The sequence below is a fragment of the Asparagus officinalis genome, chromosome 1 (assembly GCF_001876935.1).
Source record: "Asparagus officinalis chromosome 1, Aspof.V1, whole genome shotgun sequence".
Taxonomy (NCBI): domain Eukaryota; kingdom Viridiplantae; phylum Streptophyta; class Magnoliopsida; order Asparagales; family Asparagaceae; genus Asparagus; species Asparagus officinalis.
The window spans coordinates 100311054-100328473 of NC_033794.1; the positions used below are offsets into that span (position 1 = coordinate 100311054).

Sequence of the window (17420 nt, forward strand, 5' to 3'; positions counted from 1 at the left end):
TGTGCCATCGAATAGAGGTGGTCGTTGTGTGGAATATCCCTCTTTGAATTATGATGTATTTGTTGATGTCATCTGTCACCTTGCTCTGATACCAAATGTAGGGTCTGATTTTGCTTATGTATACTAAGTGTAGGATCGTGACCCTTAAGACTAGAGTGTGCTCTTATAAAAATCTGCGGAAGCTTTATACTTAAACACTAGAGTATGAGTATGAGTTTGCAAAGTAGATTATAAATTGCAAAGAAAGAATGGCAATATCAGAAAATAAACATCACAAACACAAGCATGTATACTGGTTCCATCTCCCCGGTATACATCCAGTCCCCAAGCAAATCCCGCTTGAGAGTTTCTACTATGATTTTGAAACCTTACAAAACCAAAAACAAACCTGACCAATTTACAAAACCATACAAATTGCAACACCAATTGACAAGACCATGCCAATTGCCACACAATCTCTAAACCAAGAGATCAACCCTCTCAAACCCGAGAGAAATCCTTTTTAAAGAAAGAACACAATTGATCCTATAAGCCTTGAATGTATAGTGAAATGCTGCAGTGGCTTAGGATTCTTTTAACTCTCTGAATATTGTCTATACAATCTCTAAGAATGATTGAAACCAAGGCAATATCAGAAACTCTCTTTTTCTAAACACTTAGCATGAAAATCTGGAAAATTAGAGAGTGAATATGCACAAAATGTTTGATCTTGCAAGTGCAAAACTTGGTTGTTGTTTTTTGATGTTTAAACCTATTTATAGCCTCTGAAATGACAAAATTTTAAACCCAATTAACGTCCACAAAACGGCTATAAACAGTCACTTATTTAAAATCTAAAATCTGAAAAAACTACATCTGTAGTCGACTACAAGTCATACTAGTTGACTACACTGAGTCTAAACAGACTCTGTGAAGTCAGAAAATTGCTTAGTAGTCGACTACAAGGCATAGTAGTTGACTACACTGTAAACTCAGATTTTGGAATTTTTTTTTCCAGTATTTTGACTGTAACTTTCTCATCCGATATCGGAATGAGGTGATTTAAGATTTGTTGGAAATCTCTTGAAGAGACGTACAACTTTGATCTTTTGAGTTTTTCCAGATTCTAATTATTAAGGGGTATAAATGAAATGTTTTAAGACTCACTCAATATCTATAAACTCTAATGGCTAACATAGGAGATTTTTATTGTTAACCAACACACTAAGCATGTGTTAGTGTGTTCTAACACTATGTGTGTACATGTGTGTGAGTGATCAAGGCTTGTACAAATTTCTAAGCAAAGAAAATATAAAATTATATTTTGACAATAAAGTATATCTTTTTTTTTTGCTTCATTTTGCCTTGAACTCATCTATGTCTTGAGTATCTCTTTGAATATAATTATTGATATAGCTCTGATACTGCAAAACAAATATTAGCACATAATACACACAACATATAATAATTGTTATCATAAAAAAAACTAATCTTGGGGTCAAGATTTCTAACATTCTATTCCTTTTTGATGATGACAAATATATGTTATTAAGATATAAAAATTTTAATCCCCCTACATGAATAAATAAAATCTTTTACTCCCCCTGCATCAAAGCATTAGTAAAAAATTTAAAATTTTCTATTATATAACTCCCCCTTTGCCATTTAAAATGCATTCTTTTAGTCAATGTGGGACTAAACTCACATACTACTAATTAAACACCTTTTAATTTTTATCTATGGAATCCAACTATATAAATGATATCCTTTAATATAAATCCTCCATTATTCATTTATATCAACACTAATCCCGTTGTCGGTCACCATTAGAGGGAAAAAATTTAGTATATTTTTTGGAATATTCTATCTATAATGAGAATCAAAATTAAGACGTGTGAGGTTAACATTTTAAAAAGTTTTTGCTAGTCACATTCTACTTATCTCTCTCTCTAATACAAAATGGAAGAAGCATCAAACATAAACTTGAAAGTTCTTCTGGAAAAGCAAAAGTACATACACGGTTTCTTATATCATGATTCCTATTTTTGCTTGTTAATTACCTTCATGATATATATGTAATGCAAGCCAAGTTGCAGTTTGTATCAAAAACATTATGTTGTCTTTGGTTAATGGCAAATAACTGTTAGTTTTTAAAAGACAATCCTATAAAAAATTTGAATGACAAGTAAAGAGTCACCCTTGAAACAAATTTTTTTTCAAGGCTATCTCTCTTCCTATCTTAACATCTTCGCTCAAGTCTATGACATTAAATGCACATCGAAGAGATATCAATTCTTACATCATGGACTTCAGAATTCATATATAGATTTTATGAACGTGGGCCACACACACGTTCAATTCTGAACATATGAGGAGATAAGTGGCCACACCCACGTGAACGCATGAAGAAACACGTGAGTTTTGCAGGCAACAAAACCGAAAACCGCGTGAGGAGATTTCCTGGACGCGTGAGTTGTGCAGGCCCACCCGATATGAACGTGGCTATATATATATATATATAGCTTTTATTCTCTCCTAGTTTTTTGGGCAGAAGAGGGGTACGATGCAAGGAGAAAATTAGCGGTTGTGCAAGGCAGCGTGCAAGTACAGGTGGGGGAAAAGCAGCGGCGTGCTGAGGGGAAATTCGGCAGAGGCTGAGTCGACTATTGTCAAGGGTTTTTGGCATCCCCTTTGTGAGAGATTTGAGAGTTGTTTGAAGGCATAATTTATGTGATTGTAAACCCTATTTGTATTCTCTCTCTCTAATAGTAGATCTCCCCCTTCCTTGTCCCATGGACGTAGGCAATTTGCCGAACCATGTAAAATTGGTTATCTCGCTATTTGTGTAATTTGTAATAGCTTATTTAGGTTCCCTCGACAGGTCAGTCCTAGAACTGATGAGAGGAAGAGATGATATCCTACTTTGTTGAGATATTTTCTTTTGGTTCTTGTTTTCTTGGTGAAACAGGAATTCCTATTGTGATATAACTCTCTTGTTGTGCTGCAGAGGTGCTACCAAAATTTTCGCTGTGCACAACAAGTGGTATCAGAGCTAGGGTTTAGATCTAGGGTTTTGGAATTAGGTGGAGGAAGATTCTTATGTGAACCTTGGTTCTTAGAGTTGTAGGCTTCGGTGGAGATAGCATTAGGATTTGTCGTTGGAGATTTTGTTTTTCTCGTGTGGATAGGAGATCTATTTGGAATCCGATCTAGGGTTCAGTTGGGTAATTCTTAATTTTTATCAAAATTTAATTCTTTCTCTACAATTTGGAGTTAGTTTGCAATGGGAGAAGAAGGTGAAAGCAGCAAGTCGATGGTGAGTATAGTTCAAGTTGGTTTTCAGAACATCAAAATTAGTGGTGAAGTATGACGGTAAAATCAACTTCGATTTATGGATGAGCGACATACAGGATCCGCTCAATGCTCAGAACTTGGATGAGACCATCATGGTCTATAAGAGACCACAAAAATATAAAGAGGCGATATGAGAAAAGATGAATAGGAACACTTGTGGGGTGATCAGGTCCTGTTTGGAACAGGAGCTGAAGTATGATGTGATTGGGTGACGTCTGCAATGAAGATGTGGGAAATTCTCAATAACAAGTATCTTACAAAAAATGTTGAGAATAGATTGCATTTGCTGCAAAGATTATTTAGATTTCTGATGTCCCGAGGCACCTCGCTTGTGGCTCATGTGAACAACTATACGAAATTATTGTTGGACTTGGCGAATGTTGATGAGAAGATTTCAGACGAGTACAAGGCTATTATCTTATTAGGCTCCTTATCGGATGAGGAGTATGACACATTTGTGCTCACTTTGTTGAACAAAAGATCTTCTATTAGCTATAGTGAAGTTACTAATGTATTGACGAATTATGATTTGAGGAGGAAGGACTGTAGGCATCGAAAATTACCTATAGGTCTCCACGAACAGCTCAGTGCTAAGAAATGATGATGAACATCACTATCCGGTTCACAGAAGTTTGATTGATGTCGGTGAACGCTTGAAGTGAATCGACGAACTACGTGAAGCAACGGAATTTCAGAATAACAAAGACACGAACTGATCGGGAACCTCGTGTCGTTCACAAACGGTGAAATACCCTTCATGTCTCATTTGTTCCACAGATGATCTAATCATTGGAGCTTATAGAACTCCTCGTCGGCTTTCTAACGCACTTTGAATCTCTCAAATCCGAGTTCGGATGAAGAAGTTACGGTGAAAATGAACAAACATGCATAACGGAGTGTCTCAGCCTGAGTTGAGACACCCCGGGGTGTCTCGGCATGAGCGAGACACCCAAGGGTGTCTCGGCCTTGGCCAAGACACCCAAGGGTGTCTCCAGCCCAAATTCCCCCTGTGCCTATAAATACAAGCCTCAGAGCCTCATTTTTTTAGATCTGGAATTTTGGAGAATTGGCGAAGCCCTGCCGGACCGAAGATTGATCGAGTTCTTCAACGTAAGAGAGTGAAATTCTTCAGATCTGCATCACCTGCATCCTTTCCTTAGGATTATCCCGTTATGATAATCCTAAGAAGAGCAATTATCTCGCCGTTGCCGAGATAAGCGCTTCTGCTTCTAGATTCCTTCGCGGATCGACGGAGTTCCGGATCTGATCTGATTGTCAGGTAGTCCACGGACATCGACGTCCCCGTCACCGGCTAAAGACCCACGCAAGCAAGAAACGACGAACGGATCTTATGTTATTTTCGAAAAGTTATAATCTTTCATTCTTCATTCCTTTTATTGAATATTTTGAATTCTTTATAAGCAATCCATATTATAATGAATTCAACAATGAAGGCAACTTTCTTCGAAAACAAGGACAATGAGACTTCCCGTGCTAGTACTTCAGGCGAGGCCTTGTCGATGAGAGGTAGAAGCCCATATTCGAAAGGTGGTAGTAGAGGGAGGTTAAAGTCAAGAAGCCACCACCAATTAGCAAAGAACCAATGTGCATTCTGCAAGAAACAAGGACATTGGAAGAGAGACTGCCCGAAGCTCAAGGAGAATGAGAATGATAAGAAAAAAGGGTCTGAAGGCCAATGAGGTGAATATTACGAAAGGCGATGATTCCGATGATTCGAGCTTTACGCTGCTAATTACTCCAGAGGTGAACCACTTGGATGCATCAGATTGGATGCTTGATTCCGGTGTTACCTATCATGTGACCTCTAAGCGAGAGTGGTTTGCATCTTTTGAGAAGCTCGATGGGGGGAGCTGTAGTCATGGAAAATGATCAGTCCTGTGGTATTTGTAGGATAGGTACTATGCGGATTCGGTTGCACGATGGAGTAGTTCATGAATTGAAAGAGGTAAGATTTGTTCCTCAGCTGAAGAAGAATCTTATCTCAGTTGGAGTTTTGGAGGCAAAGGGATTCAAAGTAACCTTTGAAGACGCTATAGCAAAGGTTACTAAGGGATCTTTGGTGGTGATGAAGGGAATTCGTAGTTAAAACTTGTATTATCTGAAGGGGAGCATCGAGATTGGTCAGGTAGCTTCAGCTATTTCATAGGCGGACATGAGCGGGCTTTGACATTACAGGTTAGGACACACAGACGAGAAGTTACTGCAGGCGCTGTATAAGCAGGGGCTATTGAAGGGAGCCAAGAGTGGTAAAGTGGAATTTTGTGAGTACTGTGTTCTTGGCAAGAAGACGAAGGTGAAGTTCAGGATGGTCATTCATAGGACGAGGGGCATCCCGGACTATGTGCACACAGATGTTTGGGGTCCCACCAAGATTGCATTACTTGGTGGTCGATATTGGTTCGTCATGTTCGTAGATGACTATTCTAGGTGTTATTGGGTATACACCATGAAGCATAAGAATGAAGTCCTAGATTTGTATGTGGAGTAGAAGAAGAGATTAAAACTGCAGACTGAGAGAAAGATCAAGATGTTGCAATCCGACAACGGTGGTGAATACACATCAGACCTCTTTCAGTAGCTATGTTGAGACGAGGGCATAGAGAGATACTTCATGGTTAGTTATACACCGTAGTAGAATAGGGTAGCAGAGAGGTTGAATCGGTCTTTACTGGAGAATGTCTGATGCTTATTATCGCAAAGTGGTTTGGAGAAGATTTTTTGGGCTGAGACACTATCATATGCGAGCCACCTCATTAACATGCTACCTTCATCTGCGATTGAGAGGAAGACCCCTATGGAGAAGTGGTTGGGAGATCCAGCACACGATTATGACCAGTTCAAGGTTTTTGGGTGCCCTACATTTTATCATGTGAGAACAGATAAATTAGAACCTCGAGTTAGGAAAGCCATATTTGTAGGATTCAAGCATGGTGTTAAGGGATACAAGCTATGGGGTCCAGTTGATAGGAAGATTATGCTGAGTAGGGATGTCACGTTCGATGAGGCTTCTATCTTGAAGCTTTCTTGTTCTCATCAGGTGGAGAGCGACCTGATAGAGGAGATATCACATGTGATGGAGATCGATGCATCTTCACAGTGTCCAGATGGTGTAGTATTCATTAGAGTGACGACTGAGGTGACACCAGGCGAGCACGACGGTGACACGAAAGTTACGGGTACTGATGTGCAGGATCAGAGACCGACGGCTTAGGTTCAGGATTCTATTACGATTCGAAGACAGAGAAGAGACATATGGATGCCAGCACAGTATACCGATACAGTAGTTACATATGCACTTCTGGTGGAGAGTATTGATGAGTTGGTGCCTACTACATTCAGAGAGGCCGAGCCGAGTTCGGGGGTTGATTCGTGGCAGGTAGCTATGCAGGTGGAGATGAAGTCTCTTCACAAGAATGATACGTGGGAGCTTGTTGAGCTTCCAAAGGGGCGGAAGGTAATTGGTTGCAAGTGAGTATACACGAAGAAGGAGGGCAATAAAGGCACTCCATTGAGGTTCAAGGATAGGTTGGTTGCGAAGAGCTATGCACAGGAGGAAGGAATAGATTATAATGAGGTTTTCTCTCCGGTGGTAAAGCATTCTTTGATTCGGATTTTGTTAGCTTTGGTGCCACAGTATGGTTTAGAGTTTGATCAGTTGGATGTAAAGACGACATTTCTTCATGGTGATCTTGATGAAGAAATATATATGACTCAGCCATTAGGATTCCGAGCTACAAGGAAGGAAAAATTAGTTTGCAGATTGAAGAAATCGCTATACGGTTTGAAGCAGTCTCCTCCACAGTGGTATAGGCAATTCGATGGTTTTATGATTGGTCATTCTTACACTCGGAGCCAGTTTGATCCTTACGTATATTTTCACAAGTTGAAAAGAGGTGCGTACATCTATTTGTTACTTTATGTCGATAACGTATTGGTTGCCTCTATTTCCAGATCTGCTATAGATGAGTTGAAGGCACAGCTTTCAAAGGAGTTTTAGATGAAGGATTTGGGTGAGGCGAAGCGTATTTTAAGGATGAAGATCGACAAAGACAAGAAGAATGGCAGAATTTGTTTGACATATGTGGCTTATTTGAAGAAGGTTCTACAATGATTTCATGTTAGCATGGATACAAAGCCAGTTAGTGTACCATTAGGAGCCCATTTGAAGCTTTCAGATGATCTTTTACCGAAGATAGTTAGAGATCAAGAGTTGATGTCGAAGACTCCATATGCGAGCACGATTGGGAGCTTGATATACGTGATGTTATGTACGTGACCAGATTTGTCACAAGTGGTGAGTATGGTTTCGAGATACATGCACGATCTAGGAGTGGGTCATTGGGACGCCGTGAGATGGATTTTGAGGTATATTCAAGGTACGCTTAATGTTGGTTTAGTTTATGAGCGAGACACTATATGTGAGCAGTTGTGCATTGGCTATGTTGATTCAGATTATGTCGGGGATTTGGATAAATGCCGATCCACGACGGGATATGTGTTCACTTTGACCCATGCATCGGTTTGTTGGAGATGCACCTTACAGTCTACGACGGCTTTGTCTATGACAGAGATAGAGTATATGGCGGTTACAGAGGCTGTGAAGGAGGCTATTTGTCTTTGAGGATTTTTGAAGGAACTTGGTATATCGCAGTGGTCCGTCACCATTCATTGTGATAGCATGAGTGCTATCTATTTGGCAAAGAATCAGTTTTTTCATATGAGAACGAAGCACATTGATGTTCGTTATCACTTCGTTCGGGATATTCTTGAAGATGGCGATGTGAAGATTGTGAAAGTCTACACAAAGGATAATCCGAGAGATATGCTCACTAAGATGGTTCTGAGCAATAAGTTTAATCATTATCAAAACTTGTTGCACATTAGTGATTGTTGAGGATGTTGGCGGCCATTTGGGTGAACTACGTGAATGCTTGATTCCTTGGGCAAGAGGATACGTAGGCAGTTATTTTATGATGTAGCCGATTTAGTGAGTAGATACTGACGTTTGGAGAGTGATCTCGTTCTTATTTGGGTCTCTACTTGTTGTGGATTGAGTTCGTTATCATGAATTATTTCACGGCCTACTGGACACAACAAGTGAGGCATTTGGTTGCTTTGGTATCGGCTCAGTTTTGGAAAAACTTTACCGATGTGGAAAATTATGAACGTGGGCCACACACACGTTCAATTCTGAACGTGTGAGGAGATAAGTGGCCACACCCACGTGAACGCGTGAATAAACACGTGAGTTTTGCAGGCAGCAAAACCGAAAACCGCGTGAGGAGATTTCCTAGACGCATGAGTTGTGTAGGCCCACCCGATATGAACGTGGCTATATATATAGCTTTTATTTTCTCCTAGTTTTTTGGTCAGAATAGGGGTATGGTGCAAGGAGAAAATTGGCGACTGTGCAAGGCAGCGTGCAAGTACAGGTGGGGAAAAAGCAGATTGATTTTTCAGCATGCTGAGGGGAAATTCGGCAGAGGCTAAGTCGGCTGTTGTCAAGGATTTTTAGCATCTCCTTTGTGAGAGATTTGAGAGTTGTTTGAGGGTTTAAGTTGTGTGATTGTAAACCCTATTTGTATTCTCTCTCTAATAGTAGATCTCCCCCTTCATTGCCCCGTGGACATAGGCAATTTGTCGAACTACGTAAAATTGGTTGTCTCACTGTTTGTGTGATTTGTAATAGCTTATTTAGGTTCCCTCGACAGGTCAGTCCTAGAACTAATGAGAGGAAGAGCTGATATCCCACTTTGTTGAGATATTTTGTTTTTGGTTCTTGTTTCCTTGGTGAAACATGAATTCCTATTGCGATCTAACTCTCTTGTTGTGTTGCAGAGGTGCAGTTAAAATTTTCGCTGCGCATAACAGATTTAATAGAAGTCATTTTTCAGTGTAGATTTAGGGCCAGTTTAGTATTGCTGTAGTTTATAATAAGTTGCTTATAAAAACAGCTTATTGAAGAAATTTACATAACCTTATCAAAGTAATTGTTTGCTAACCAAATATCAAAAAACTACTTAAAAAGTGGTTAATGTATTTGATAAAACTGTGTTTAATAATTATTATTAAAAGATAATAAGTATATATGATATATAAACTAAAAAAAATTAAAAGTTGCTTTTAAAACATCCTTAGATTACTTCTAAAAATACACCTAAAAACAGAAACAATTCTTGGGGCTAAGCCACTGGCAATGTCACCTTACAGGATGGCCCCACTGGAGCTAGAAGAACTGAGGAGGCAATTGAGGGAGTTGCTAGATGCCTAGCTATCAAAGTCCCCATATCCGCTTACCATATTTTCAATACGTGTGTTAACATATTTTCACCAAGCATCGCTATTAGGGGTGTTAACGTAGCGGATACAGGTCGGATATGACACTTATCATATCCATATCCGATTTCTATAAACGGATATGGATACGGATACAGATTATCTTCGGTAAGAAAAAACATTAACCATATCCGCACTTATCAGAAATGGATACGGTTCAGGTATTTGAGAATCAGATCGGATATGATCACAGATATGAAACAGATATTCGACAAATGGATATGAATCAGATAGGAATTAGTACACATATGTATAAATTACAACCAAATGGGTAAATGTATGTGGTTGTAGGCTTCTCCTTTGCATAAATGTATGTTGTTGCAAATGATAAAAATATAATACAACAATCGCAAACACATGCAATATCATCAATTGTACTTGGATTTGATATAAAGTATCTAAGCAATTGCTATAAATAACAAAGCAAAACATCAAAAGAGCAATTTATATATGTAATATCATCATTTCAAAACAACTTAATTCATATATAACCGGAATTATTTCAAACAAACACCAAACACAAACAAATAAAACCACATAATTAGTTCTCTAGAGTTTCAACTTTCAAGCTAACACATCAATGTAAAAGTTAACTAGAATATGACACCAACGGATGTAAGCATAATATCAACTCCCATCATCTGAGTCGTAGACCTCCATGATGTCACCTTGCAAAAAAAGAAAAAAAAAGAAAGAATAAGAAGAAGAAGAAGAAGAAGAATTGTCATGTTAAATATGTAAAAATTAAAAAAATTAAATCATGTGCTTATTAAGTCAATTAACATACCTAATGGTGTATTTACAAAGGTCTCGACAATCTCCGAGTCATCGTCATCCACTATCTTAGCCACATCAAGAACATCATCCTTACTAGTTTCAACTTGTCATCCACTATCTTAGCCACATCAAGAACATCATCCTTACTAGTTTCAACTTGTGTAACTACAAAAAAGTAGAGAAAAACATACAATCATTACATGCTCGGGCGGCGGGTCGGGAGTCGGGTTTGGGTTTTTTAGTTAGGTTTGTAGAACTAGCGGACGACGAACGGGCGGAGAACGAGGTGGGCGGCGGGTCGGGAGTCGGGTTTGTAGAAATTTAGAGTGGAGTGGAGGCTGTAGTCAGTGTAGTGGAGGCTAGGATTTTTTAGTTGAGTTTGGGTTGGTTTTGGATATCTAAATGGACCCGAATTCTTATGTTTATTAAATTACGGATATCCGTATCCGCAACTGAACATTACTCTCATATCCGTATCCGAATCCGTATCCAAAAAAAAAAGAAACCATATCCGTATCCGAAACCGTATCCGCTCGGTTTTAAAAATGGCTTACCACATCCGTATCTGTTCGGATACGGATGTTGATCAGTTTAGATAAAACCGAACCGTTTGACACCCCTAATCACTATCGACTGTTTTTTAAATAATAAACAGAAATACCCTCAAACAAAATTATACTAAACTGATCCCTAATCTTGGACGCGATTTATTATGGGAAATTTCTTCCTCATTGAGCCCCTAACTAACACCTAGCATGATGCCTTCTTAAAGGGTTCTACGTTTTAAGGAGATTGTTTTTTTCTTGCTCCAATCGGATTTTCAGTACCCGACCCGTTTACCACCCATGCCAAATTCCTCGGGACTTAGCTGTAGTCCTATAAATAAAGCGGGCTCCACGCTAAATAAATTGTCAAGTACATTTTTCCCCGCCCCAAAAAAAGCAAGAGGGCCAGGGGGGAGGAATCCAGCTGAAAGAAGAGGAAAGCAAAGCAGGACACCGCAGTTAGCTAAAAAATTATAAAATATTTTTTTTTCTAGAGAGGGAAAGTTGATTCAGATACATTGCATCTGAAAGGGAGGAGAGAGAAAGTGGTTCAGACCCCCTCATTTTCACACAACTCATCCACCCACTTTCCATAAACAATTCTTATTACAAAACAAATTAAAATAACCCCCCACCCCACCCCCACCCCAACTCATAAAACTCCACCCTCGTCCTCCACAATCTCCCCTCATCTCTTTTTTTTTCTCTCTCCTCTCTCTCTTTTTTTTTTGCCCTTTCTAGGGTTTTTTTTTCCGCTTTCATTAAAAATTGAATCTTTTTGCGTTTTCGTTGCGATTTGTGAGCTTGGATCTATCGGATCTTTGGACTTGCACTCATGCCGGCCCTCGTCAACTTTGGAGGTAAAGCCGCTAGTTTTATTATTGTTATTGTGGAATTTTGTAGTTTGGGCTTGTAGATCTTGTTTCTGTCCAGCAGATCTTGTCAATTTTAGAGGTTGTTTAGGTTTTTTATTGTTTAGGTTTGGGTTACTTCTTATTTTTAGGATTCAAGACTTCGTTACCGTGATCATATCTTAGATCTTGATTTGAAGGGTTGTACGATTTGGCATAGGAAGATATATGGACTTTTGCTGGATTGTTTTATTTTGTCAAAAAAAAAAAATTTGTGTTCTCAATTTAAAGTTGCATTGAGCAGAATTTAGCTCTCGTTTAAATGAATTTAGAACTAGATTTACGCTATTTTAAAGGCAGTTGATAATTCATAAGCTTTAAAATCTAAGATTTCGCATGAGAACATATATCTTTCTGTGTAGTTATGTTTAAAAATTGATTTTCCCCCCTTAAAATTTGCTCTTTTTCTGAATTTGCCCTTGTGAATTTATCAGGAGATGATGATATCAGGCCAAGAGGGCCGCTCTATTGCCAACCTCGCAAGAGGTCTCGGTACAGCTCTCCTTTCCGCCGACCCCAGAAGAAGCAACACCAAGAACCCTCCTCGCTCGACTCCCTCCCCGATGAGTGCCTCTATGAGATCCTCCGCCGTCTCCCTGGTCTCTAAGCGCTGGCTGATGCTTCTGAGCAGCATCCGAGCCTCCGAGCTCTCTTTCAACAACATCGTATCCCTAGAATCTTCGAAGAAACCCTTGCCCGATTTGAACTTGGAAGGTGACGGTGATGAGGAAGAAATTGAGAGTTTTGGGTGCTTGACAAGGTGCTTGGAGGAGAAGGAGGTGACTGATGTTAGACTTTCAGCGATCGCAGTTGGTACCGCTGGCCGTGGTGGCCTTGGAAAGCTTTCCATCAGAGGAAGCCACCCGATTCGGGGGCTCACAGACCTTGGACTGTCTGCTGTTGGTCGTTGCTGCCCTTCACTCAGTGTGCTGTCATTGTGGAAGGTTCCTTATGTTACCGATGCTGGACTAGCTGAGCTTGCTAATGGGTGTCCTATGCTAGAGAAGCTTGATCTTTCTGATTGCCCATTGGTCACCGGAAAGGGTTTGATGGCTGTTGCCAAGAGATGCCCTAATTTGATGTCTGTGACAATTGATTCTTGTGTTGGTATTGGAAACGAGGGTCTCCAGACTATCGGTCGCTTTTGCCCTAAGCTTCAGTCTGTTTCCATTAAAGGCTGCCCTCTTATTAATGACCAGGGGATTGCCGGAATGATGTGCTCCGCTTCTTCTTCACTGGCTAAGCTTAAGCTTCAGAACTTGAATGTCAGTGACTTGGCTCTTGCTTGCATCGGTCACTATGGGAAGGCTATAACTGAGCTGTATCTTACCGGTCTTCAGAACGTTGCAGAGAGGGGTTTCTGGTGTATGGGTAACGCCAAGGGCTTGCTGAAGCTGAAATCTATTGCAATAACCTCTTGCCGTGGAGTCACTGATACCGGCCTTGAAGCTGTTGCAAAGGGTTGCCCGAGTCTGAAGCAGCTCTGCCTTCGCAAGTGTTGCTATCTCTCTGATGCTGGCTTGAAGGCTTTTATTGAGGCTGCAAGATCGCTGGAGCACTTGCAGCTTGAAGAGTGCTACAGGATTACCCTTGTCGGTGTTCTTACTGGTGTTGTCAATGGCAATACTAAGCTCAAGACACTCTCTTTGGTTAGGTGTTTGGGGATCAAAGACATTGGATGTTACCCAAATGTTCTTCCTTCATGCAAGTCTCTTAGGTCTTTAACTATCCGTGACTGCCCGGGATTCACTAGCGCAAGCTTGGCTGTTGTTGGGAAGATCTGCCCGAGTTTGATTAACTTGGACCTTGGCGGTCTTGATGGCGTGACCGACGCTGGGCTTCTTCCATTGATTGAGAGCTCCGAGGAGGGATTGATCAACGTCAATCTCAGGGGCTGCGTCAATCTGACCGATTCAGCTGTTTGTGCTCTCGTGAAAGCCCACGGCGACACTCTTCAATTGCTTAATCTTGATGGCTGCAACAAGCTTACAGATCGGGTTCTTTTAGCGATTTCTGAGCACTGCACTATGCTTGAGGAGCTTGATATGTCAAGGGCTGATATTACTGATTACGGTGTTGCCCTTTTGGCATCAGCAAGGCATCTTAGCCTGAGGATTCTCTCTGTTGCAGGTTGTTCAAAGGTGACACCCCGGAGCCTTCCATTCTTCGGTAACATGGGACCTACCTTGGTTGGTCTCAACCTTCAGCACTGCAGTCTAATCGCTGCTCATGGCATCACGTCACTCGAGGAGAGGATGTGGTGGTGTGATATCCTCTCTTAATCTGATGGAAGAAGAAGCAGCTACGGTGCTGGAGTGATTAGCAGTAGCACCGGTTGAAAGATAGTATCGTGGAGTTATTTATTTAGTTTTTGGCTCGTCTTGGGAGTGGGCTTTGGATCTTTCAGTCCAGGACACCGGCTAGTTTTTCAAGAAACCTTGGCCCTTTTTTGCAGACTTCTCCAATTAGAGGAGATCTGTTATCGAGTTTTTGCTTTGCCATTGATTGGTAAAGCTCCCTTCTCGCTTTGGCCAAGGGTTCTCGAGATTACAGCATGCCTAGTCCTGGATCATAGCAGTTTATTTTTAAGTTGATGGTCTGTTTGGTTTTTCTTATGGAGCTCGGTTGATGTATGGCCAGAGAAATCAATGCATTTTTGGTTTCTCTGGTGTTTTAGCGGGGGCTCGTATTGTCTGTTGTTGTCGAGTCTTGTATCCAGTTTGGCGTCGGTGATGTTTAGTGTCCGAGTCTGTTGAGGTTGCTTTTGCGCAGTTCCTTTTTGATGCCGGAGAGTTGCAGGGTTTTGGTTATGGCGGCAGATTTTGTGCTTGCCATGATAGCCGTTGAGGCTGTTTTTTTTCACCAAAGCCCTGCTTTTACTGGCTGAAGTTACGGCACTGTAATCTTTGTGACCTTTTCTAAATATTAGTGAAATAAGTCCTTTGTTGTTGTGTAGTTGTGGTTGCAGTTCTTTTGTTCCTTACATTTGCTGTTGTGCGTGGTTTTGTGATGTTTGTCTTGCTTTGTTATTGAAAGATTTTGCGGTTAGGAGATGGCTAGTGCTGTTCAGGGTTGCGCTTTGCGATCTCTGTGTTGTTTTGTTTTTGTTGGTAGAAGGGGTTTGCATGAGCTTTGTGCTGTTTTATTGATGGCTGGTTGTCTGGTTTGGACAAATTTGGCAAATTCTTAGTTGCTGGTGGTTTGGATAGTTTTAAGGATCTGTTCTCTTATGGGTCACGGTTATTTTAGAGCATCATGAGCTGGTATTTGTGTCGCTGCAAGTTTACATCAGAGGGGAGAATTGTTTCTTTTCTTAATGCTGTCTTCCATTCTAGTCTCAAGTTGATTATATATTTTCAAGGGAAGGAAAAGAGATCATCATCAAGTTCTTTGCAAACGCTTTTTGGTTATCTAAGCAGACTAAGCTATCGAAGCTTGCTGCTTGAAGTCTGATTCAAATCCTCTTCTCTACGTTGTAGATAGCGAATGCAGAGCTCAGTTGTTCAATCAAAATTGATGTGAGGTTGTTTATTATTAACGTAAATGGTCATGACTTGTTCCGAGTGAAAGTGGAAAGGAGCTTCATATGAACTTAAAGTGGACCCGAGGACCCAGTCACCAAGTTTTTAGTCCATTTAGATTGCTTTGAAGTATGTGGTGATGGGCTTTAGAACTGATGTACCTCATTCAACCACTTCATAGTCATGAAGCCCCATGATGTGTAACGTTACGTTTAAAACTCATAAAACCCTAAGAATGAAATAGTTGAACCCTTAAATCCACTTGAATATAGATGAGCTTTTCTCATAATAATAGCCACATATTGAATTAACTACGTATTCTATTAGAACCGACCGCGTGCGATGCGGTCGGTTTTGACACGAGCACACATTTATGATGTAAATTTCCATTTTGCCCTTTTGCCCTTTTGCCCCCACAACCGTGTGCATCGCAAGGTCAGAGCTGACGGCATGCGAGCAGTTGCGTCCGAGAGAGAGCGAGCTCCATTGAATTATAGTCAATGTAGGTGGACAGCTTCGATTGAAATTGATCTCATTGCTGTCAAATAAAAGGCAAAAAGTTATCCAAATTATCAAAATAACGTCAGGTAATGGGGAGAAAGTCCAAATGGCTAGATACAGAGTACTCAAAAAAATTATAAAAAGAAAAACATGCTTAAAGAAGTATCCGTCACGAAATGGAAGGGGCTTTGATATGAGTGGATGTTTGGTTGAAGTTCATGAATGGAATCTAAAAGGTTAGAGACAACCTCAGATATGATAGTTAAATTGATTTGGTTAACCAAACATTTTTCGGAAATGTTCATTGCACTAGACTTTCCTCATGACAGCACACATTAGACATGGTAGCTGATGCTGTCAACATTTATTTTTTTTAAAATTTTTTTAGAGGAAGAGATTTGCATCTAGCTCATCTTATCTACCATCCATATTATTTTTCAAGATATGACAAGCAGAAGAAGATTTGATGAAGGTTATGAAATTAACAGCTAGTATATATACATATGTTATATCAAAGTATTAAGAAGCCATCTTTGATATACCAAAGGCAATCTCAAGATCCTTAAAAAGAAAAAGAAAAAAATTGTAATATTTTCGTCCTTAGCTCGTAGGCGATTACTCTTAGGAGAACATGAACTTGCCTTCTTTGATCAAAAGCTGCAAATGTGTTCCCATTTGAAAGAATTGTACATGATTGAAACTCAAATCTATTTAAAAGTACATATTTTTACAAACTGATAGTAGATCAAAGCATCTTAACTCCTTTATTTTCCCCCCAAATGAAAGAGAAAGATAGTATTAGAACCACGTGTGTTAGGAGCTCTCAACAAAAAGAAGTTGCTAACACTAAAACTAATCAGCTGTTTTTAGTTTCCACATTTTCATGACCATTCAACTAATAAAGTACGATGCAACTCTAAAAGCGCAAATATGCAAAAACAATATGTATTCACATGACACGTATTTGCAGATAATGATATTTTGAATGTTAAATTGACGGTGAAAATAGAATCGAGGGACGGGGAGCGCATTGACGTATCGTGACTAGTATTCTTGTTGTTTCCTATCACATCCAAGAAACAAGTGCTCATATCATAAAGAAACTCTTGCACCTAATTAAACCTGATGATTTTCACTTAAGGGGTGTTTGATTGTTTGATAGATCAAAGAAAATTGTTATTCGAAACATATTTTGTATAAAATTTTCTTTTTTATTGGGTGACCCCTCAAATCTTCAATATTTACAAAATTACCCCTCAAATCTTGGTATTTACAAATTTGCCCCTCAAAACTAGCATATTGGATCTTTCGTCCAACTTAAGAGTGTTGATTTTTAAACAAGACAATGTCAAAATTCTCCATAGTTACCAATAGGTTTGCAACAATTTCCTATTTAAAACCCAAAATTGGTAAGTGAAAAGGGGTAGAAAAATCAATGTGAGAAAATTGGGGGATAATTTTACAAATACCAAGAT

General features: G+C 39.8%; 1 protein-coding gene across 1 annotated transcript; it reads left to right on the top strand.

Moving 5' to 3' along the window:
• LOC109828795 (EIN3-binding F-box protein 1-like) lies at nt 11676–14878 on the top strand. The gene is given in 3 exon segments (XM_020395735.1): nt 11676–11872; nt 12358–12523; nt 12525–14878. Coding segments are annotated over 3 exon segments (1872 nt in total). The 5' UTR covers nt 11676–11847; the 3' UTR covers nt 14206–14878.